Source organism: Rhipicephalus microplus, chromosome 6, assembly GCF_043290135.1.
Source record: "Rhipicephalus microplus isolate Deutch F79 chromosome 6, USDA_Rmic, whole genome shotgun sequence".
Taxonomy (NCBI): domain Eukaryota; kingdom Metazoa; phylum Arthropoda; class Arachnida; order Ixodida; family Ixodidae; genus Rhipicephalus; species Rhipicephalus microplus.
The window spans coordinates 175839416-175864077 of record NC_134705.1 but is presented as its reverse complement, the minus strand read 5'-3'; the positions used below and the strand labels follow the sequence as shown (position 1 = coordinate 175864077).

Genomic DNA, 24662 nt, shown 5'->3' with positions numbered 1-24662 from the left:
TCTGTATTTTTTGGCTGCCTGTTTGCTCAACAATACTTAGAAAAAAAAAAGAAATATGCTTTTATATTAATAGTGCAAGAACTACCAGCACTTTCTCAATTTCCTGCTGGGTGCAGTATAATAATATTTGACTCACATGTTCACGAAAGCCTTCACTATAGATTGTCAGTGTTTACTGATTGTTAAAGATATGTTGCAGGACACCTTTAATAAGCTGTCCTGACACTAGCCTATTTAATGCCACATTTTTTGAATAATAATCGAGAAATCCCCAATATGTTCCAAGACAACTGTTCGACATACAGCCAACGGAAAAAAGTTAAAGATTACCTCTTGTTTAGCTTCTAATCTTCTCTTTATATTGTGCATTTGCTGTCTTTTGATTTTTTTCTTATTTTGTTCTATACTGTTTTGTAACATTGATCATCATCAGGGCTTGTATAAACATTTTCATGTCACGCATCATTAGTGTGTACCGAAGGTACTATTCTACCTATTGTGTTTTGATTGCCTGTGCGCCTATTCTTTTTTGTTTTGTTTTTTTTTGCCTCTTCTTGTTACCTGTATTTGAGCATGTACCGCGGCTTTCCACCCCTGAGCAATGTATGGGTAGGGGGGCCCATGTATGAGTATGGGTCAGGCAGTTGCATCTGCCTTTAGCCCCTTCATTCCAGACCATGACTGCCTGAATAAACTTCAAAAAAAAAATAATAATAATAATAATAATAAAATTTGCATCATGTGCAAATGATTTTTGCGTAACTTAGACATTCATTGCAGGTACGTTACAGCTGGCTCAGTTATACTGCGAACAACTCAAACATCCTGCACTGATCGGCTGGACCAGAGCGTACCTGACAAGCCATGGCTGTGACATGCGACGGTGTCTCAGGTGAGAACGCTGGGCGCAGGGCTGCTCCAACCTGTTGCCGCAGAAGCAGAAAAGAGATGAAAATTCAGTCTCGGACATCTTGGAAGAAGTGAGACTCGGGACAAGTCACGTGTGGTGCAGAGACTCACTTGTGCCTGGTACTGCTCCAGAATGACATGACCTGGAAACTCGGGTTCAGGCACGTCCGAGAACATGTCGATGATGAGCTTTGAAAGGAAAAATACAGGCACATTAAACTCAGAGAGGTTACTTCAATGATTAAGTCATGAGCAGAGGCTTGTTCCGAAACTTCATATTGCCGCTCATCAAGGATGTTAATAAAATTAGAAAAGCTATCACTCAGAGAAGGCAATACAAACGCATCTCAGTGCTTTTACTGAATGATGACATCAAGAGATTTTCTCTACAATGAGTGCATGGCAACTGAAAATGCACAATTGAGTAAAAATGTGCAGCTTTTTAGCTTTTTCATCAAGTGTTTCTATAAAGTCAAGAAGCATTAGATGCATTTGAACTGATGTTGGATCAAGGGCACATCAAACTACATCAATTAGAATTGCTCTAGAATGCATTGGACATGAGCGAATTTCACTTTGGGTGCCCAATGCAGCAAAACAAGCACATAGCAATCAGTTCTGGTTACAGTTTTAAAGACATCTGGGAAGACACTAGCACATGAGCTTACGGCTGCCAAAGTCCGCATCCTTGATTAGAAATGCACAAGAAAATCAGGCCTATAGTCGAACCTCTTTATAAGACACACTAATGGAACAGACACCTGTGTATAAAAAACACCAGTGTGCCTACATTAAAATAGAGCTTGATAAAAAATGCACACCTGGTGCCCTGCTTATAGGAGACAGCTCGCATAAAAGACAAGTGTCCTTCTTGTCTCTGTGTCGTCGTTCTGTTCTCGCAAGAATTGCTCTCTGGCACATATGTCTCTTATAAAGGGGTTCAATAGTAGTTCTAAACCCTTAACAAACACATCCACTGACCTGCAGAGTTTTTAATCCTTCCAGGCGCAGGGGATCGCTGTCTGAAGTGGCAGCCATAAACGCCATGCGGACCAGGTCCGACAGGTGCAGCACCAAGAAGTCCTCTGTGACGAAATCGAAGTTTTCGGCGAACATAACCACGTACGTTTCACGAATCGCTACAAGATTCAACATATCATAACTACTAGAAGACTATAAATTGCAGAATGTCTGCGCTAAGAAAGAAACAGCTCTAGCGAAAAATCGTGGCGCAAACACATCGCACAGGAAAGTGTAACATAGACAACGTTAATAAAACTTCTCAAAAATTACAGCTGTAGAAAGGCCTACTGACTCGTGAATACACCAAGTCATATTTTGTCCGCACCTACTTTAAAGACATGAGATAATAAAAGCGTTGGTGAGTGATGGGGGCGAGTAGGTCTAAGTATACTATAAGTAGGAGTGAGTAACCGGTGTGTTTTAGTGAATGTGAGTAAACGCTGGTAAGCGTGAATAGAAGTGAGTACGGCCACGCGCGCTTCTATTTTTATGCAACCAACCCATTATGCATGCAACCACTGCCTTAATCATGCTGCTCCGAAACGTGAAGCATTCTAGAGTATCGTAGATTGTACTGATAAACTTGAGCAGCACAGCTTATTGGACAGCACAGCTTATTGTGAAACTAACGTGGCCACCCATGATAAAGCTGGAATCTTTGATGCTGCACATATAGTTGCTGACACGCCTTACTGCTAATCAGATTATTCTGAGAATGACAACTGCGCGTGCCAATATTGTTGCATTCTGAGTGTCGTTCTTTTTCTGTGCACAGCTTTGCTCAGTAAGGAGTTTGATCGTTACTGGCTGTGACCACTTTCTTGACTGCCACAGCTGCATGACAATATTAATGTGAAAGGCAAGTATTAGTGAGCATGAAACCAATAAAATATGACGATAAGCAGACCAGTATACAAATAACTGCTCAGTATGGTCACAATATTGTCACATTCCCTCCTCAAGTTTTGTGATTATCACCCCGTTTCACTGTCAGTAAGTCTCGGCGCAAACAGCGCCTGCAGTGTTCGAGAAGCTTCGGGACTGCAGTAGATTATTTTGTTAAGGTTAGGCCCACTTCGTGAACATTACAGATTATTCTGGAACCTACGTGGTCGCTAGCGATAACGCTAGAATATTTGATGGCACGTGTATAAAAGCTGATGCGCTTCACCACTTGTCAGTTGACCGATGGCCGACGCTCTGTTCGCCGCTATCAGTGTCAGTGCATTGCTGCAATCTGTCTTTCCTTTTATGTGGCCACAAGTTCGGCCGAATAAACATTTTAATCGGAAAATCTAGTCTGCTCCCTTTGTCCGTGTCACGACCACGTGTTAATATGGCGCAACAAACACAGACATCACCGAATACAGTGACGCAATCCTAATGATGCTTATCAATACCAGCATGCTAGATATGATGAGGGCATTACTTCAATCAAATATTTGTTGTAACAAGGCTTGACAGCACGTAATTTCGAGGACATAGACACAAGCCTTAATTGCTGCAGACCCTGAAGTGCTTACGTTTTGGATTGAGGGAGCGCTCTTCGCGAGCCAAGCCAAGGTCAAAGTGGGCCTTCTGGTTCTCACAGAGCGTGATGATCTTGTGCAGCGACTCGGCCGCAAACACCTTGGTGGGCCATCGCGGTCCAACAGCGGGATGTGAGGTCGGCTCCTCGCCCGCTTTGATGGCCTCTTCGTCGTCGTCGAACTCGTCCAGCCCCTCCGCGTCCGCCTCCCTCTCGGGCGCAGCTGGGGCGGCGGATGCTGATGTGTCTGCAGCAACATTTCGAGACTGCCATTGTCGAAGGGAGCATCCTGTGCCCTTACACTTAAGGTTTCTTTTCTTGGCGTCACACAAGTGGGGCTCACATCACAACGAGGCTAACAGACAATTCACAATAAACGTGCCCGAGAAACTGTTTTTCGTTAGTCATGCCTACCAGAATATAAGATAAGAGAAAAGATAAGCCAAGGAAAGCACAGGGAGAAAATAGCTGAACCTTTTATACAATATAGAACTTAAAGAAGACTGAAGGGTGCCCCCACTACTAATATATTTAGCTGTCTAGTATTCAAGCCTTTGTTAGATTGATATGTGGGGTTTTACGTCCCAAAACCACCATATGATTATGAGAGACGCCGTAGTGGAGGGCTCCGGAAATTTCGACCACCTGGGGTTCTTCAACGTGCACCCAAATCTGAGCACACGGTAGTATTCAAGCCTCTGTTTCTATATTGTGGCTATGGCCCAGCAAGCCTTTTGAATGATTACAACTGGTAAAGCACTGGCTGGGAAATGTTAAAGGTAAGCAGGAGATCACTGCAAGCTTCTACACCTTCTGCTACATTAACAGGTGATTCCAACATCGTTGTTTTAAAGCAACATTTGGTGCAGGATAAGCACTTTTAAGGAATGGAGCTGCAAAGCGAGCATTAGAATTGAAGTGCACCATTGATACATTACACTATTCTTTTTCTCCAACTTTAAAATTTTTCGGAAATGGAGACATAGGGTATCAAGTTCATTCGTGCAAATGTTAATCATAAATTAGCCTGGCTGAGAAGAAGCTATAGTTTGAAGTAGAGCTGTGTAAATAGGAAAACTTGGGGTGCAAAGCGAATTCGAACATTTTTCTAATACTTCTAAGCGACAAAGCAAAATTGCAAAAAAAAGGGCAAAAAGGATTCTTAAGCATACTCTTATGAGATAGCAACATGAAAGTTTTTCTTTTGGCTCGGTTGATGAAGCAACAGTGGGGTGACATTTCATAATTGTCTTATCAAGAGTAAGGCAATGCAGAAGCTAAAATGTACTTATGCACATAATTTGGTGCGACCAAAGTGTTGTCGACAACACTTGACATATGAAAGGTATATATTTCCTCAGCCTCTCCTCCTTTTTCAACTTCTGTGGCAGCCCAACTGATGTGGCGGAAAAAGGAGTGCTCCCTTTTGAGTCCGGAGTCCAAAATCTGCAATTTAGATGTCGATATAAAGAAACATCTGAAATTTCAAATGCGAAAAATCTTTAGCGTCCGATTTTTCGGACTTCCTGTGCAAATTTCAGGTCCGAAACAGCATTAATTGGACCCCCACATCTGCCGCATCGGTCCCCTTCAAGTTGGAACCAGTGTTTTTTCGAGTCAACAATACATATGCGTCTGAAGCAAAACCTGAAAGGCAGCTTTGCCACATTAAGGGAACGCGATAGGGTTAAATATATTGAAAATCTGAAGGGGTCACTTTCAATTAGACGTTGGCTGTATTTGTCTTCGCAGGGTCTTCGGGAACTTCTAATAGTGAAATTCCAGTACAAATCGAATTGAATAGCAAATACTATACGAAAAATATTTGAGGTTTCAAATACTTGCACTCCCCCATTTGAGGTCAAGGACATCAACCAATAAACTTTACAACTGAACGTAAAGAAGAGCACATTTACTTTAAAATATTTTGATAACTTTTCAGGACCAACTCACAAGAGTGACATCAAGTCACCCTCAAGGAAAGTACAAAGTTGGTCATGAAATCTTGAGTTTTACTCTAATAGTACAAATTTTCTTAAAACTTATTGATTGGTGTCCTTTGTTTCACACTGTCATATTACATATACCCATTGATTATTCTTTTATTTCTTTTATGGCGAAGATGTATATGGCTAGGCAAAAGCAAAATTCGTCTGTCGTACGTATGCAAAAACTCCCAGAGCTTATGTGCCACATGAAAAGGATCAGCACCCCCACAATTCACCGCCGGTCCACTATAGGCAATGAAAAGAACAGGGGAGTGAACACTAATTATTATTTGGGCACAGACGTAAACAATAATTGAGAAATACTTAAATGAACCATAGGGACTACCCCTGTGACAAACACCGACGCTGCACGTTTAGGCTTCACGGTTTACTAACCTGTACAAAGGCCTTGGGGCACTGATTCTTCAATGCGACTACTGCCCGAATCCCTTTAATGCGACTGCGGCCCGGATCTTACGCGAAACACGTTCTAAGAAGTTTACGCCTGACAAAAAGATGTGGGCTATCTCACCGGCAGCTGTCAAGACATCCTTGCAGAGGCCCAGCCACTGCCCAAGGCTGTCGTCCAGCATGGCCTGCAGCATGCTCGTCAGCGAGTCGTGCAGGTGCGACACCAGTCGCGGGTCTGTTTCCCGGTCGAGCAGGGCGAACAGCACGCCTGGCAGCTCGGCCTCCCAGGGCAGTGGCGCCCCTTCGCATGCCCAGCGTTGACGCTGTTGTTTCTGCTGCTGGTTGGAGCCACCCTTAGCTGCAGACAGAAAACCGCACCATGAAGCCCGCAATCTTGTTCCAGGATATACAGCGGCCTTTAGGAAAGGTGGTTCCGAATTCTTCAAGGAATTTCGAAGCCCTGACAAGGCATTTTCAAGACATAAGGCAACACGTCAGAGAACCTAACGAGCCAGTATTTTTTTTTTTGCACAAAAACAAGAAGAAAGTTCTCCTGATGTCTTTACTGTATAAATTATAATGAGCTACCACAGGCAAGATAGACTTCTACAACTTCAACTTCGAATGCTTTACAGCAGTGGCCCATGGGACCATGCTACAGACTTTTCTGTACCCTTATATGCAATTTCGTTTGGGAGGTTTCAGCTGTTAACGACACGGATGCGGGTATCTGGCAGGGACGATGTGAGTATCTGCTCCCTTAACATGCTGACATGACGAGTTGAACTTTGTCAACAAGCTGCGTTTCTTTGGCTACTGTGACGTACAGAAGGTGCAATAAATGTCTTCCTTTTTTTTTTTTTTTCTGCCAGTGTATACTACTCTGTCATTCTTGCTTGGGATCTCCACATGTACAAAGAGTAGCTATTGTAGGAGTATGTACCGCAAAACAGCGCATTCATCCAAGGATCGACGAAGACAACAAAAAATGGGGTTGGCCGTTTGATGCCATTTCAAATATCGTTAGGGCGGACAAACAGACAAATGTACAGACAGACAGACAAACAGACCAAAATTTCTTTGTCGAAGGTCCCCAAGAAAGACTATCGTCTTTAAAAAAAAGAAAAGGTTCACTGGCACCTCCGTTGAGGGTAGCGTTTTCCTTCGCCCAGGAGCTGGCATGCTCGCACACTTCTCGGGCCTCCCGCTGAGACAGCTGCCTCAGACATGCCACAGCTGCCCTCCTCAGCAGCAGGTGAGGACAGTTCAGGGCACTCTGAGCAGCAAAAGAAAATTTCCCGTTAATTTGCACACTAACACAATCATGTGTTAACACTTTGGTTAAAACAACAGGAACAATGGCTGGGCCATTCTTCCCTTCTTATATACTCACTGAATTTCGACTACGATCAAGAGCAGCGGTATCGACACAAGTACGGTTTTAGGCAACAGCAGTCTTCAACGGCGTTGCTTACAACCACAACTCAAATGAATGAGTAATTTCTTTCCACCGGTTTACTTTTTGAAGAACTGAGATGCCGCAGTAGAGGTCGAAAAGTCCATAGTGATATTGTACGGCTGATGACAATTTACCATCATCAAAGTATGTACAAGTGCTTAACTTATGTAGAAATTCTAAAGTACAAAGACGAAATAGTACTATGCAAGGGCACAGGCACTCTGCACAAGTGGTTACCTCTCTCTTTTACTTGTGGCACTGGAATACGTCTCATGCTCGTACAATTTGGATTTTTAGTAACCAAAGGCAGTTGCGCATTCCGACTGCGCTACAGTTGCTTGCAACAAATACAAATGTACAGAGTGAGTCGATTGCTCTACACAGCCAAGTTTTGATCCTATAGCTACCACCTCCAGATAAGTTGGAAGGTCATCTCGGGTGAGTTAAGGGGGGGCGCGGCAAGTAAAGTGCCGATTTTGGTCAAAATATGCGATTTTCTGATTTATTTTTTTTCGTAATCTTCAGACCTTCAACTTCCTTGTTCTAAAATATTACAGCGAAACGTGCGCTACAAATCCCGCAAATAGTGTTTTTGCCGAGGCTAGTCGCCGAAAAGTGCGAAAAAAAAGCCCCTGAAACGGTGTTGTTCACGCCGCACAAACGCGCCAAGTTGTTGACCGTGGGCCGCCATTTTGGTAGCTTTGGAAAGAGGAGAAAGCCGGCTTCCCGATGGTCGCGGTCTCGTATTTCGCCGAGTGAAAATAAAAGCGCGAGGAGCAAGTAAAAAAACGAAAACGAAGAACGGCAATTGGCTGCGCGGGTCACGTGGTAGCAGGCGCGACCTCTTACTGGTCAAAGCTGCGCCGCGCACCTTGGCAACCTTGGAAGCGCGAGCGCATCTGCGGCCGCCGTGCCGAGAATCATCCGGCGTGCGTTTCGTTTTTTGCCAGTTTGCTGTTTTTGTGATAGTTCGCGTGCTTTTTTTACCAAGCTTTGTTTACATCGGTGGTCTCTTCTGAGTGCTTGCTCATACTGCGGTGCTATGTTGCCGCAAAAAAAGTTCCGGAGCGTCCACAAGTACGGCAAGCGTCGGAAAGCTTGGAACAAAGGGCAGACGACTGCGGCTGCCGTCCCAGTCGCAGTTCCGGACGGAGCATGCTCTTCAAGCGTCACGAAGCCTCTACTCAGACCCTTCGCTGATTGTTGTGAGGCCGAGAGTGTGGAAGGTGCCACATCGTCGTATGTCAGACCGCCGGATGCCGTCGACCGTGATGGACGCTCTCGCGAACCCGATTGCGGTGGCACCGCGTCGGCAGCCGTTGCAACTCCGGGCGTGCGCGCGTCGAACATTCTATCGCGAGTTTCGGCCCAGATTCCGAGCAGTGAAGAAATCGCGCAGCGGGCGCAGACAAGGCGGGATGTTTTGGATGCCGTAGCATCGAAGTCCGCTTCAAAGCGGAAGCTCGAGATTCTGAACGAAGGCTGCGACCCAGAACGCTGTGGAGAGTATGAACAGCCTCATTTGGTCACTCCAGTCCAAGAGCCAGTTCGCCTCCCTTCGAAGTGTGGAAAGTGCAGTTGCAGATGCAGTCTGCCGTTTCAATGGTGGCTGCAAGAGTGCGCTGCAAGAGATCACTGCTCAACTGGGCTTCAATCCAGGAGACTGCTCTTTGCGGCGAGCAGCCGAAAAGGATGCCAAAAGGGTAAAGAGGGCTCAAAAGGCGCATTGTTCCACGACAAAGAAGCGCAAAACTGGGTTGCGCTCTACAGAGGCCAAGGCCACAGCATCTCAGGATTACTGCCCAGGAGGATTCTGAGTGTTTTAGGCATGTTGTGAACTTCCAAACAAGAGTGAACTTTCAAAGTCAGTTTTCTCAACTCTTGATTTTCGCCTATGTGCCTTCGCTAGAACATCTGTCATTTTCTAACAAAGACTGATAGAGTCGTTCCGTTTTTTGCACTAGGCTCAGGAGGCCTTTAGCAGTGCAATAAAGCTTTATCTCTCTTCTTACTCATCATTTAAAATTTTTAGAACACATTTTATAATTACTGCGATGTGTGCGCAAAACAACATTCATGTTTTGGAAATTTTATTTATGGTTACAAGAACTAGAAAAATCAACTAATAGCTTCTTTGCACAAGTTGATGCTTTGGGAACATAATAATATGAAAAAATAATTTCATTTAGCAATAATTATCTCTTTAAGTGTGAAGAGCATTAATTAGTATAATTATGCTTGTAACTCAAAAAGTACAAGAGGTATTTGAAAACGGTTTTCATATTTGGAATCCTCACAATCATCCACATACACACACCAAATTTCATCACAAACAGTACATTAATAAAAAAATTAGTTTTACTTGCCACGTCCCCCCTTAACGTGTCAACTTCGCGATGACTGGAACGGAACTTACACAGAGCACAGGGACAAGAGACGACAGGTTGACGTGTCGGGGTGCAAACATGTGCAGCTGCTGCAGACAGGAAATAGCTTCCGTCTGAACCAAGGCGTCACCGTGGTCCTGCATGATGCTACAGGCGACCAGCAGGGAAGACCGAGCCGTACTGATGGAGTTGGTGTTGCCTGCACTCAAAAGAAGCACAGCGCTGTGTGAAGCTGAATTCGCAAAGTGTGGCTCGTTTAAATGAGACGAGTGAAACAGTGGGCAGTAGAATGGGCTTGCCTTCTGGACTTATAACAAAACCTCAAGAATACCAGATCAAAAATGCACTATAAAGAAAAAAACAATAAAAAATAGCAAGCACAATTTACAGAATAACTGCGATGGGCATCTAATATGGTTTAGAAGTGTTCAGCTGTGCTCCCAGTAATAACAAATTTTTGCTTGAAATGCTCATTAGCATAGCTTTTAAGAAAAACTTCATTCTTGGTTTTACACGCCAAAACCATGTTGTCACACAGAGGTTTTTGTGATTGCGGACGAATGGACGCTGCTAGGAAGAGAAGTTGAGGTGTCTCGGGCTTCGATAGATGGAGTTGCTCTGGTCACAGCGTATCGGCACTATGCCTCGTATTTGTAATAAATATACTGTAAATATGCTCACGGCATTGTAATTATGAAAAATGGTGCAGCGAGGAACTCTACATTGAGTACGACCACCTCAGGTTTTTTAACATGCACATAAATATAAGCAGATGGGCACTCTTGTGGTATGCCTCTACTGGAATGCAGCCACAGGGGTCAGAGTTTGAAGCCATTACTAACAACAACAAGCAAACCAAAGCTGAAGGAAATGAAAATCTCAGCTTGTGCTACTGCCTGTTACTACAGTGGAATGTCACTATAGCGAAATTGACTCTGACACAAAAGTATAACTATGTTTAACGTTTTAAGTAATTTCTAGCATGCACTCATTACAAACCGATATGAGTAAGAAAAAATATAAATTGTTTTCATAACTATACCAAAGCATTCATTATTTCGAAGTTTGTGAAGAAAACATTCAACAGTGGGTTTTGACACAGCTGATTTCAGAAAAAGGGGAGCAAGGCACTTACACTGGTAGATCTGGCACTTTCAAATATGGGTTAAAATTAACTAGTCTATAGTAACGAATACAGTCATGATTCTAGGATGAAAAGGTACACAGATGCAACGCTATGCCCCTTTGCCTTCTTGTACAGAACCTGCAACAGTGCTAAGGAGGTTGCTACGAATCATCGACATGCCCAAGCACATGCACATATCCCAAATTATAACTAATCAAGCACACATTAATGAGCACTCACGGCAAGGGCAAAGGATCACACAAGGAGTCATAGTGGCGAGAAGGCCAGCGAACGCACCTTGAAGTTCAGGTCCAATCGTAGTGATGACAGCCGAGAGGCACTTGCCGATGCACTGGTGCACGTCGACATGAGTGGGTGGCATGCTGAGCAGCAGCTTGAGTGCCAGAGAGAGCGTCGGCTCCACGTAGCTGCGGAACATGGGGCCTCCCGAGTCCGCAATCAGGCCCAGAGCGTGCAGTGCCCAGACCTGCAAGCATGTGTAGTGGTTGGGAGTCTTGACATACTGACCAGAGGAGCAGTGTTCAGGCAGGAATTTACAGTACGGTCCTCTGTTAAAGGGCACACTACTGTGAGGGTGGCCGAGAGAGGGCGTTACGTGACGGCATCATCATCATCATCATCAAGACTTGGCCGAGAAAGGGCAATACATGATGGCACAATCATCATCATTGGGACGGGGAGTTGTGAGAATTGCGTGTGGGGGGGAAAAAGGGAAGTTCGGCATGGTTATAAAGAGTGGCAAGACGAAGCGGTGTGCTGTGCGTAATTTAGGGTTAGCGCGTGACACTACAATGAGCAACGTTCCCATTGCCAGCTTTGTAACAGCGAGTGGATGATGAAACAATGTTCACGCACGGCATTAGTGTGACAAAAGTCATAACTATCAATCTGGTAGTCTTACACAAATTGAAGCCATTATGCTTTTGCGAGAAACTGAAATCTAAACATCCTGGGCATGCAAGTGTTTACTTTAACCTAATGCCAAAGAGATCAGTTCTGCCCGAAGCATCTTCCTCATGCCCCCAGTTCAAACACAATTGAAGTCGGTTATGGGATATTCTTGAGTTGTAATGTCATTCCATTGTCAAGAGTAATGCCACAGAGACACATCATTTTAATGTGTCCTGTCATAATGTCGCAATGCCACATCACTGTGATGTAATGAGCCATGTCACTGTATGTCACATCTTAATGTCGCAATAGTGGATTGTCATGTCATGATGCCATGACATTGTCATGTTATGATGTCAAGTCATTTTCGACGTCATGTATACACCAGTGACATTACATAATGGCAAGGCATATTGATGTCATGCTGATGTCAATACCACATGTCACGCTGCAGTGCCACATAACTGTCGTGCAATGCCACATCACTGACACAATGGCACATTGTCATGTAATGATGACATGACACCGTTGTGGGTCACATCATAATGCTGCAGCAGTGCAACAATGTCATGTCATGCCCAGCCGCGGGGGTCTAGTGGCTAAGGTGCTCGGCTTCTGACCCGCAGGTCACGGGATCGAATCCCGGCTGTGGCGGCTGCATTTTCGATGGAGGCGAAAATGCTGTAGGCCCGTGTGCTCAAATTTGGGTACACGTTAAAGAACCCCAGGTGGTCGAAATTACCAGAGCCCTCCACTACGGCGTCTCTCATAATCATATGGTGGTTTTGGGTCGTTAAATCCCACAAATCAATCTGTAATGTCATAATGTCAAGTCATTGTAGAGTTATGTATATACCAGTGACATGTCATAATGTTAAGGCATATTCATATCATGATGATGTCATTACCATGTATCACCGTTTAATTTCACAAAAGTGTCATGTGCTATGTGGGGCTATGTCATAATGTCACACCATCGTAACGTGTCACATCATAATGTCATAATATCACACCACAGTCAGGCCATGTCAGCGTCATTAGACTCTGTGGAGTGATGGCAAAACGTGCAAAGAAGTGAGAGACGCTGCAACGCCCCACCTGAACGACAGGTGCATTCATGTCCTGAGCCAAAGCAAGCAGGATGCTGACACTGGTGTTGAGGTGCTGCCCAGAGCCCATGCCGCCGACGTAGCGATGCAAGCAGCCGAGTGCCAGAGAGTGCCCCGTGCGTGACACAGCGTCCCGGGCAGTCTTGAGCCTGAAGCACAAGTATTCAATGTTAAAGTGACATCTTTTTGACTCCAAAAGAGACATATTTCGTTTCTATGGTGTGCGCTGTCATTTCTCTGTACGCACCGGAGCCGGACAACACGTACAAAATATTGTAATTTGGTTTTAAAGTTCGTCGCCATGTATCTGCAAGCCAGCCCCACTGCAATGCAAATAATCACAAGTCAACACAGTAGCTGGATTTATGAACTCCACATCCTGTATTCTAAATCACAGAAATCACTGTCAAAGTCTCTGGACGACAATTCATTCATTATTGTTTATGTGAAACACACACGACTGACGGCTGTAGCTAGTATTTCGCGAGTTGCTGTCTTCCCGTGACGTCAGACCCGTCTTGACACGTCACTGCGAAGCCACCCTCTCGATACTGAAACCGAAATCGTCTCTTTGAGGTAGCGGTATTACCGTATTTACTCACACAATTGGCGCACTCGCATAGTAGGCACATGCCCCTAGTTTGATTGCAGAAGATTCGATTTTTTAAATTCTGCGCATAAAAGGTACACTTCTAACTTGGTCGCGATCAGAAACGATTCTATCCCCCAGCAATACAGTTGGAATGCGGTCCCCGTACCCTGAAGAAAAAAAGAAGGCAAATCGACGAGCAAATAAAAAATATTCGAAGTGCAACAACCTAACCAACATGTTTGTCGAAATAAAACTTGAAAAAAAAGAAATGTTTATGAGTGAAAAAACAAACAAACAAAAAAACCGGCTGTTCCATCAATTACTGATACACCCCAAATCGTAGTGCTCCTTGGAGGTCACGTGTACAACACTGGGGGCTCGATCGCCATCACCACCATCAGAGAAAAAGAAATTCCATTTTGCGAGCGATGTCCGTATGTTGTGGTCGTGTATTCAACTTTGGTTCCACCATGGGGAAGTACGCAAGCTACACGGCTGGATTTAAACTGAAGGCAGTGCAGTACGCGCTGGAGCACGGCAACCGGGCTTCAAGCTGGCATTTCGGTGTTGAAGAAACCAGCATTCGGTACTGGAGGGATCAAGAAGAAAAACTTAAGGCAACGAAGCAGACACGACGGCCTTTTCGCGGTGTCAAGAACGGCAGGTATCCGAACGTCGAAGAGCAACTGGTCCGGCATATACAGGAGCTATGACAAGATGGCTGTGCTGTGTCGTTGGATATTGTGCAGACTGAGGCGTGCAGAATAGCCAGAGAGCAGTAAGCAAAAGAGTTCAAAGTCAGCTCTGGATGGACAACTCATTTCATGGGGCGCCATGGCTTCGCACTGCTAAGGAGGACCACCTTGTGCCAGTGCTTGCCCGCAGCATATGAGGACAAAGTGGTGGACTTCCACCGTTTCGTTATAAAGCTCCAACAGCAAAAAGACTTCATTTTGCCCCAGATTGGCAATGCTGATCAGACCCCCCTTTGCTTTGATATGCCGCGGAACACAACAGTGAAGAAAGAAGGTGCACAAAGCGTCATCGTCAGAACATCTGGCGCTGATAAGCAACGATCCACCGTAACGCTGGTGGTGACAGCGGATGGGCGCAAGTTACTGCCTTACGTTATTTTTAAACGTAAGACGCTCCCAAAGGCAAATTTCCCTCAAGGCATCTACGTCAGAGTCCAGGAAAAAAGCTGAATTAGCACGGAACTCATGGTGGATTGGGTGAAAACAGCCTGGAGTCGGCGACCGAGTGGTCTGTTGTTCTCGTCCATGCTTGTCCAGGAAAGTTTTCGTGGGCACCTAGTAGCCCGCATACGAGATGAACTAAAGGAGCTGCGCACAGATCTGGCAGTGATTCCGGGCGGCCTCACATCAATACTGCAGCCTTTGGACGTGTACTTGAATATGCCTTTCAAGAACAATGTTCAAGGCTGTACACCAACTGGATGGCTAAAGGACAACATCAGCTGGCTCCAGGTGGTAAGATTAAGAGGCCGCCTGTGAAAATGCTGTGCGCTTGGATCGTAGAAACGTGGCAGGCGATCTGCGACGAAGTCGTCAGGAAAAGCTTCAAGAAGACGGGTATCTCGAACGCACTGGATGCGAGTAAGGATGACATGTTGTGGGGTGCGGATTATTCGGACACTGAAAACAAATCCCCGCTTAGCGAGGATGAATGTGTGCTCTCGGACTCGGACTCTAAATAGGGAAAAGGAGGAACACCTACGATTTTTGTGTAAATAAATTTTACGTGTGTATGTGCAGTTGACGCCTCTTGCTTCTTCATTAAAAGGTACATAGGTATGTTTGTTTTATGCTGAATTGATTGGTAAACAATAAAGTCGGCTTTACTTGAACCGAGTCGAAAAAATTTTCTAAAATTTTACCCCGCGTAATTGGCGCACCCCTAACTTCGAGCCGGACTTCCTGAAAAAAAAAAAGTGCACCTATTATGTGAGTAATTATGGTAAATATTGATTCAATGCATTCCCAAGCACCATTACACTCTTTATAGGGTACTCGACACCTGCTTTTTCATTTAGAGCAACAACTACAAAATATTAAAAATTCGTGCCAGTACTCCTTTAAAGTTGGCTCAGTATCGTACAGTATGCAACAGCACCAATTTGGGAGTCTTCCATCAACTTTAGCTAAACCTGAAGAATCAACATCAAGAATAATCAGACATAACTTTAAGCATAGTATTTTTACTTGAATGTGGCTAGATAAAAGTGCAAAATAGAAAAGCCAGTAGGCCTACTGCCAAACAAACAAAAACAGACTCCTTGACCAATTCAGGCTCTTGTGCATTTTGCAGCGAGTCTCGACCCTGGCAGGTTTGATGCTCTTAATTAGATTATACGAGCTACTTGGTCAGCTGCTTGATGTTAGGTGTTCCATAACTGCCAAGAGTGGCTCTGGCTAACACACAAAATACTGAAGAAAAAGGAAGAGAGAACTGCTGCTGCTGAGGCACAATGGCGATGCACTGTACATGTGATTTGCAAGTTGTTTGCGTAGTTTCCACTGGCAGCATGCTGTTTCTTCTTATCCACTTTTATTTATATTTAAGAACATAATTACTACAGCTTAATTAACCACAAATAATGTGATGCAACATAAGTTCCCTCTCCCGACCCACCTCAGTCTTCAACTGATTGCCCTTCTAGTTCACCTCTGTAAAATCGAGGTTGAAGACTTTACTTTCAGCACTGACCTGTCAAAGCTGTCCTGAGCCATTTCAGCCACAAAGCGGCCATCTCCGACCACTTGAGCCATGCGGCCTAGGGCTTCGCCAGCGGCACAGCGCAGGATTGGATTCGGATGGCTCAGAGCTCCCTGCAGGGAAAGAAAATACGGCCAATGTTTTTATACTTGATGACAAAGCCACTACCAATCAACTAAATGCCACTTTTTTTTGCAAGAACTTTCAATAATTTAGGCGAGAACTTTTAGCAAGAGCTTTTAATTTTTAATTTACAGAGCTGAAACATTGAAGGAAAAAATTCTTTCATGTGCATGAGAGGAATTATGTGCAATCTTCTGTAATCCTGCATTATACCACTTATCTTTTCTCTAACTACACCTTCCACAACTCTGTTTCTAGGCAAATCTCTGCTTACTTTTATCCTTGCACACAATTTACACTATTACTAATGTTACTGGATTCATTCACCTTTTTTTCCCTGGCTGCAAGCAGCTATGAACTTTTTCGATCCGTTTGTTCAATAGCCTTGCTTGGTAAACTGACTAGAGGTTAGCCGTAGTCCATCTCAAGAAATTGAGATAAATTTTTGTGTTAGATTCTTGAACACACTCTGCTACTAAATGTGAAAGCGACTACGTGTCACCTTTAATCCCTCACTCACATGAATAAGCCCAACTGCTGCTTTGCGAACGTCTTCACCTCCAAGTGATGTCTTTGCTTCAGCCAGTGCCTGCACAAATCGACCGAAATGAGCATGGAGCACCAGAATAGGTAATAATGAGAGAGAGAGAGAGAGAGGAAAGAAACTAGCACTTCAAGAGATCAGAAAAACTTTTTAAGAGCCACAATGGTGCTCGACAACATTTTAATCATGCCAACATTTGCATCAGCCATGCTGTTTGGCAAATTTATTTAGCCATGCTGTTCAGCCATGCATGACAACACACTGCGCTGCGTTACAACCCTGTGTCAAGGTTTCACTGAATGTTGCATTAAATGAAGGAGCACTAGCGTAATCCACTCTCCTCGCAAGCCTGCTGACCAGCTTGTTCCGGAAATTTTTGAAATTTGAACACTCTTTCTGTATTTCTAGGTTTATATCCCTTCTTTTAATTATGTTGCTTCACCGAGCAGTGATTGTACAGGGACCAGGGCCTCAGTTAGGCGCATGCTAGCGCCTTCAGCCTTGAACCCTTTGGTTTTCTGTATGAAAGCTATCACGTGTGCGAATAAATAAAATATAAATCTCTAAGTAATACAGACAGTACAGACAATTAAAATGTGTAACTACCGTTATAGCATGCCTGTTTAGCCTGAAATAAATTATAAGAATTGTATTTTGAAGCACTGTTGGATTATGCATGAAGATTTTTCAAATAAACGAAACAATGCCAGCGTACTATGTTCAAAAAGCAGCAGTTTTGCACAGCGGATGCGAGAATGCCCTGCTTTTTAGACGAAACATCGCCGCTCACCTCATTTACAAAGTCTGCCATTTTTTCTGGAAAACACCTTCTGACAACTTATTTTGCATTACAAAGAAGATATATTGTGAACCATATTTAAACCATACGAAGTGGGCGTAATCTTGACAAAATGACCTACTGCAGTCCCGAAGCTTCTCGAACAGTGTAGCCATGGTTTGCGCTGAGAATTATTGACAGTGAAACGGGGCGATAACAAAACATGAGGAGGGAATGTGGAAATATTAAGCAAAATGCATAGTAAAATGAGCATAAACAAGCTGGATGTTTCTACAAATGAACAATTCGCATCAAAACTTAATTATTATCACAATGTCCAACATGTTAAGCGTTATGTGAAGACTTCATGCGAGCTAGGTATTCCCCACAAAACCAACCGCAGCTTTGATGGGTGATAAGCACCTTGAGTGCGCTGAGCAGTGCAGTAAAGATGTTGATCTGGACGGCCTCCTGGCGGGTGGCCTTGCTGTGGCGCACGCACTCTGAGAAGTGGTCCAGCATCTGCAGCCGATGCTTGAACGCCACGTGGGGGAACACGAGCCCGTACAGGACCACCGACATGTCGATCACCGCCACTCCCAGGGGAAGCGGGCCCGGCAGAGCATCACCCTGCGCAGACGCAGTCGATGCGTCACATCTCTGGAGGGAGCTTTTAGGCATTGAACCATGGAGTGACTACCCTACATGGCGAAAATGGTTGCTTGGGCATGTTGGTACGACATATTAGAGGGAAACAGTGCGAAAATGCAAAGGGCATAGGCGTATAATGCACAGGTGTACAATGCGTGGTTTATTTAATGAACTGTTGTTGTAAGTCAGCGCTGTTGTATGTATCCTTATTTGCCTTGTCTTTCGCCTTTCACACTCTTTCCCTCTAATACCCTACACAGCACATTTTTCAGAATATGACTCAAACTGGTCGACTTGACAGATTAACGCTACTACAAGCATCTTGGGGGCAGGGTATTACGTGCACCATAGAATTTCATACAATAATACCTTGAGAGGAACCTGGCGCTGCGATTGTGTACCTTCATTGGAATTATGGAAAGTACAGACTTCAGATTGGATAGGGTTAGCTAGCGAACTGTCTACAGACATTTTTCTACAGTTTCAGTTTCGTTCTTTGCGCAGCACGGGCAGTGGGGTGCAGTAAAAAAGGCTGAAGCAGTGCCTTTGTTGTTCGAAGAGCCTGATGACCACTAGATCTCCCGATTTGCTGCGACAGTGGAGATTTACGAGTAATATTTTACAGTTTAGACAAAAAATCGTCCACTGACAGCTACGCATGGATGTAGCGTCTCATGCCAGTGCAGGATATTGCTTTGAGTTTACGTTTTTCACGAGCGTGTCTTGCATAAACTCGTTTTGAATCGACTGCAAAGCAATGATCAAGCTAAGTAGATGCACCGTCACGCTCCACTGACTCGACTTCACAATAAAACCAGATGTGCGTTGGGGGCAGACCACTGGGACCACTGGGACAGACGTACCTAGCGTCACAGAAGATGAAACGATAAGTGTTTTTCACTTAATACTGCACTGTTATTTCCCTAAATAGATAATACATACTTTCGAGAGAAAGAGAAGCATGTTTGTTTTCAAGTGCTGTAAAAAATAATTCATTAAATCTTTATGCCAAATCTGGAACGCAATGGCATGGAACGCAATGGCAGAACGATGCATCCCCTGATGGTTAAATTGGCATCCCCTGATGGTTAAATTTAAAAAAAAAAGTTTCACTTTTTTCACCTGGTCACAAAAACTTTTTGCAACAAAGTTTGCGTACCAATATTTGAAGCAAGGTACAATTAAGTTTAAGTTCATACCACTTTGTTTTACACCCAGAAAAGAAGCGTCGGTAATCTCAAGAACGTAATTCATCCAAAGCAGATCCGAAGCCTGTACTTCCCATAATTCCCACGAGGCTACAAGCGCCGCTGAAGGAGCCCGCGTAGACACTAGCACCAGATTCCCCTCTAGGTATCACTGTGTGAAACTCTACGACATGCACGAAACACTGCAGTATACGTCTCTATTATATGCGAAAAGCTCAGACTAAAGTCTAGACCCTTTTTTCCCTCTGCAGACAATCAAGCTCTATTGAAAATGTAACGGCATTTCTCACTGGTCAATTCGAAGCGACTGCACAAATTCTCGAGTGAGCGCTTAGGTCTCACAAATCTAAATTCGCCAGTGGAAAGCAAAAACGCTTCATGAGCAAGTGCCAGAAACCAGTACTATAAGCTATACCCTACACAAGACGTGACGAATGTGACATGGGCAATGCGGATTATCTCCCCCCAAATTTGTGCTCAGGTGCCGGGGCAAGTGAGAGCAATCCTGCATGGAGGGAGTCGGTTTGAAACGACCAGTGAAAACAGCGAATCCACCCTGAATTGACTGATGACATACAGGTTCATTGCCAAGAAGAAAAGAAAAAACTTGCTCCAGATCAACCATTGAAAAACACTACACGTTTTCAGTCGCAAATATCCACATTATCAGCTACCCCCAGCAAATATTTGAGGCTTTGGCAACTTGCATTACAAGTGGTTTATATGAAATACCTGTTCATACGTTAATGCACAATTGTCTCTCTCATCACACAGATCAAAGCAATACCGAATCAATTCAAACAACAATCAGTCGTCTCTAGAAGCATCAATTCTTATGCTTTGATCATAAATCACGCCAACATGTCATAAGAACTACACTATTGCATGCATTGGGTGAAGAGTGTACCTTGTTAAGCGACCTATACAGTGCAGTGGTGTCATGCTCCAAAGCCCCTGATCCCGAAGCACTATTTGGCTGCAACTGCAAGGTAAAAACACAATAGTAAGGGTAAAGCAGGGAGAACTACTCGTGCATGCCCGTTTGATTCGCACAGTATTGTAACTGTGCTTGTGGCTAGCCACTGCATAATAATGTCACAGACAGAAAAAAAAAAGCCCTTCACAGACAACTAAAAATAAATGATACATCAAGAATGTTGTCAAATGGTCAGATCCTATTAGAACAAAAAGAAAAACGGACATTAACAGTATACAAATGTTAATCAGAACAAAACAGGAAGGCACTACAACAAGCTTTAAGCGGCGACAATACGACATGCACGTAACACATTTACGCATTCCATCAAACACTATAAGTCATACGGCTCGACAGCAATAACTACAAAACACACTCAGATACTACAGCCTAAAGGGACCAACAACAAAATTTTATGCCACCTGTTTTCAATAACGCAACGGAAACCTCACATGTCAAAGTGCCTAACAGCCGAACGGTAATGTGGTGTAAGAGATGAGACCGATTAGGCAGAGCGCATGTATTGGGGGTGGATCTCGGTGTGTGTGTGTGTGGTTGACGGTGGAAGAAGCAGCTGGCGCGAGTGCCGAGTGAACAGCAAGGGGGCAGGCGTGTGGGCGCAGGAATAGAATTACTGTATATGCTACCTTTTGGTAGCACATGAAAGGTAGCAAATACAGTAACTCTACGCAGGAATACGGGAGGAGAGAGACAAGAGTATGAAGAGAGAAGTCCGACACGTTGGCTACATGGCGCGGAGGATGAAGAATGTGCAGAGTGTATAGTGAACGTGTGTACCGTGAAGTATGTCGTCGATTGTAAAAGCGGGAAAGGTCGTGAAACATTCATAATCAAATCTCTTTGATCAGCGACTTTGAAGATCTACTCACACAACACTATCAGCAAAAAGTGGGAGGTCTGCTGCGCGTACACGCACTCCGCGCACATGCGCTACAGCTCCACAATGGCTCCACTATTCCACTAGTTGCACACTGCGGTGTGGTTCTGTCTTTTACCTTAACTCTTTTTACCTTGGAGGCAGCACAGAAATGAGTGGGAATGAATGAAATATACAAACTCCGACTCAGGGCCCTCATTACGGTGCTCACGAAAGCATCAGACCACATACAGCAAAGTGAAAAAATCCATAATCTAGCTTCAAGGCTCTTGAAGCTGGATTAAAGAATCATCAGGCTATGTGACACACCGGTTTCTAGCGACTTTTAAGCGTCATTTAGTAATATAAATCCTCATCACATAGTGCAAAGGATGCTTCAATGTGCCACTGTAATTGACGCTATTTTCATTTCCACCAGGATGAACTCACGCGCTCTGGCTAGTTGTCGGTCCCTTCAACTTTCAGGATGCACAGTACGGTCAGGAGTAATACGATATTGGTAAAAATATATGCACATATAAGATGAATGAGCACAGCCCCAGTCCATGAAAAAAAATGACCGAGTTCAGTTTTTTTTTTTCCCAGTTATCACGAAGCAGCAGCCTCACTATCACTCGCCGCCGCCATCAGTGAGTTATATGCAGGAAAAAAAAAAGAGAACAAAAAGACTGCTTAGCATGCGTGGCACGTGCAACGACAACAAGAAGACAACATCCACGTCGCTTGCGTAATGCACGGAACTACATGCTGTTCCAATGGGATCAAACGGCGGCTAGCAGGGGCACACCTGGCGAGCAATCGGTCGATACTCACAAAGGACTTGTCCGACTTCCTGTGGGGTTCCATCTACAAAGTTTTTTTTTATTCAGTGAAATTCTTCTCCATGGCATCGGCATTGCAACAAACGCGCGCTCTAAAAGAAGTTTACACCCTTTTTGGGCATATCTTGTTTACAAATGACCCTGCACGCACCTTAAGAATGGTTCAAGTTCGTCTGGGAGTCTTTTCTTTTGTTGTTTCACAGTAATAATGGTATAAGGGCACGCTGTCTTGAACATTTAAGCGCTCACAGCTTTCCTAAAAAGAAAGGCAACATCACACTGGCAGTATGAATGCTGTTTGCAAATTGAAAGTGCTGGACACATGGTGATAATGCAGGAAAAGGTGCATAAGATGTTGATTACTGTTGTGGCACCCCCATTTATATACCCCATTTATCAAGGTGTGTGAATCTTGGATTTATATTCCTTAATATTTATCAATCTCTACTTTGCAGTAAAGAATGTGGCATTACACATACCAATTGTAGCATGGACATAGTGTCAGGCAAAAAAAAAAGAAAAAGATATGCAAGAAATATATTACACTTATTCTTTGGCACTAAGGGCATATGTAAGCTTACATTCTAGAGGAAAGAAACTGGCATAACTGAGCGGTCTTTCGTTGGTACGATAATAGTCTATCTTGTGTACTTTTCTTGCATTATCGCCGCACACCTGTCAGCAGTACGTCCTGCACGACATGTGCACTACCAGCGTAAACATAGCCTTCTCGATAGTCAAGTGGCAAGACTTCAGTTTTTGAGAACGGATTTATGGGCAAGCCAGACGACAACTGTTAAATGACACAATAAGCCCAAATATGCGTATCTTATTAGCGTACGTACTCTAAAAACGGTTGCAGCTATGAATTTATTTATTTCACACTAGTCCTACACAAAAATGATTGTCACCTATCTTGCGCGCCTTTCGCTGCTCTTCTCATGAACAGCGAGCACGCTATCAGTGTAACATAAAACGATTGCTTCTAAAAAGGCAAACTCGAGCAAGGCAGACAGATGTTGACTATTTTTGTGCGAGAGAAAGAAGTGCTGGTTGATGCGAATGCTTTCGAACCGCACTCTAAATGAACTACACATCATTTATGAAGTAGCGATAGAACTTTACACAATTTACAGTGTACTACATGAAGCTTACACTACTTACAGAGCAGCATATGACCACAAAACAGTACTGAGCATCTAGTATAGTTTTGTTCTTTGATACTGAAGTGCCTGCTACACTTTTTCATTGAGAATGCAATGTGACACCAATGGTGCACACACCTTGCCAAACTTCGAAATACCATGGAATCACAAAAATAGGTGCGAATTAAATTAGGGTCATTGTTCTTAGGTAAGCCCTAAAAGGTGTAAACTTTTTCAGGAGTGTACGAGCTTAACCAACTTATCTACTTCCTGATGTTACATCATTTTCAAAGCTCGGCTTGAAGGGTTTATGAAATGGTAGACACTTTTACACACAAAATGTAGAAAACTGGTCAACTATGAGAATGCAACTTGTTGGTCAATGAACTGGAATCAAAAGAAAAAAAAAGACACTGGAGTACATCATCTGTTAGATGCGGAACTTCTTATGCGCAGTTTGTCATTTATTTACTTACGGGTGTTGTAGGCGTAGTCGAGGGGTAAATGTTCTGAAAAGCAATCAGCTACCTCAGTCATCTGTTCTGAAAACTCTTTGTTTGTTTGAAAAATGCGTGTTAACTGAAGCATGCTCCAGTCAACTGGTGTCATCCACAAATGGTACTTTTGCGTTCTTTGAACATGAACTCTCACCCTTGAAATTACAGTCCCTGGCAAAAGTTTTAGTGGCACTTCATAAGTGACAATGCTTATCAATTGGTTCTGTTGCAAAAAATTTTAGGTGCCAAAGTTCAGGAAAGTCTCTCCAAATGAATGATGCACGAAAGTGAAGAATGTTCCTCGAAATCCCGAACAAGGTCTAACAACAGTTTGGTAAGCGCAAAGTGGCCTCGAAACTTTCGGCAAAAACTGTACTGCGTGTCAAGTGTGAAACTGCAGAACTGAGATGTTAAGAACAAGGTGCATGAACAAATCTACGAAGTTAAACACGAATTAGAAACAAATCAGGTTTGTGAGACAGCCAAAAAGGAACACAAAGTGATGTGTACAAGTGCGAGGACAAGCAAGAAAAAAATTTTGAAAATTTGGTGAGAAATCTGTCGAAAATGAGCTTACAGCAAATTAACGGGTAAGTGAATACTGAGGCACCCAGTGGTGGTAAAGTGTGTGTGCAGCCATAGAAACACAAGAAAAAAAAATGTTTCGCTTTAGACAAGTACAAGGAGGAAGACAAGATAAACACTGGTACTCTCTGTACTCAAGCAGCTCATCCATCCAGTGCCGTTGCTGTTACAATAAAAATTCATTACAGCATACCCCTTCATTCTCTTGGATGTGAAAGACTTGTCCGATAATGCACTGTTTTTCACAGGAGTCAAC

At 43.8% G+C, this 24662-nt stretch overlaps 1 protein-coding gene across 3 annotated transcripts in view; it reads right to left on the bottom strand.

The window, feature by feature from the left end:
* LOC119167090 (HEAT repeat-containing protein 5B) overlaps nucleotides 1-24662 on the bottom strand; it is a 77929-nt gene that overhangs the window by 28815 nt on the left and 24452 nt on the right. For 2 of the 3 annotated variants that reach the window (XM_075867079.1, XM_037418509.2), the window contains exons 16-29: nucleotides 22172-22204; nucleotides 20392-20466; nucleotides 18049-18255; nucleotides 16824-16892; nucleotides 16172-16293; nucleotides 12842-13001; nucleotides 11129-11318; nucleotides 9735-9904; nucleotides 7000-7135; nucleotides 5981-6217; nucleotides 3456-3707; nucleotides 1891-1994; nucleotides 1021-1098; nucleotides 855-923 (exon numbers count right to left, since the gene is read on the bottom strand). In XM_075867079.1, the coding sequence (XP_075723194.1) occupies nucleotides 855-923; nucleotides 1021-1098; nucleotides 1891-1994; nucleotides 3456-3707; nucleotides 5981-6217; nucleotides 7000-7135; nucleotides 9735-9904; nucleotides 11129-11318; nucleotides 12842-13001; nucleotides 16172-16293; nucleotides 16824-16892; nucleotides 18049-18255; nucleotides 20392-20466; nucleotides 22172-22204 (1902 nt within the window). The remainder of the gene's footprint in view (nucleotides 1-854; nucleotides 924-1020; nucleotides 1099-1890; nucleotides 1995-3455; nucleotides 3708-5980; nucleotides 6218-6999; nucleotides 7136-9734; nucleotides 9905-11128; nucleotides 11319-12841; nucleotides 13002-16171; nucleotides 16294-16823; nucleotides 16893-18048; nucleotides 18256-20391; nucleotides 20467-22171; nucleotides 22205-24662) is intronic. The other variant, XM_075867080.1, reaches the window with a different exon arrangement.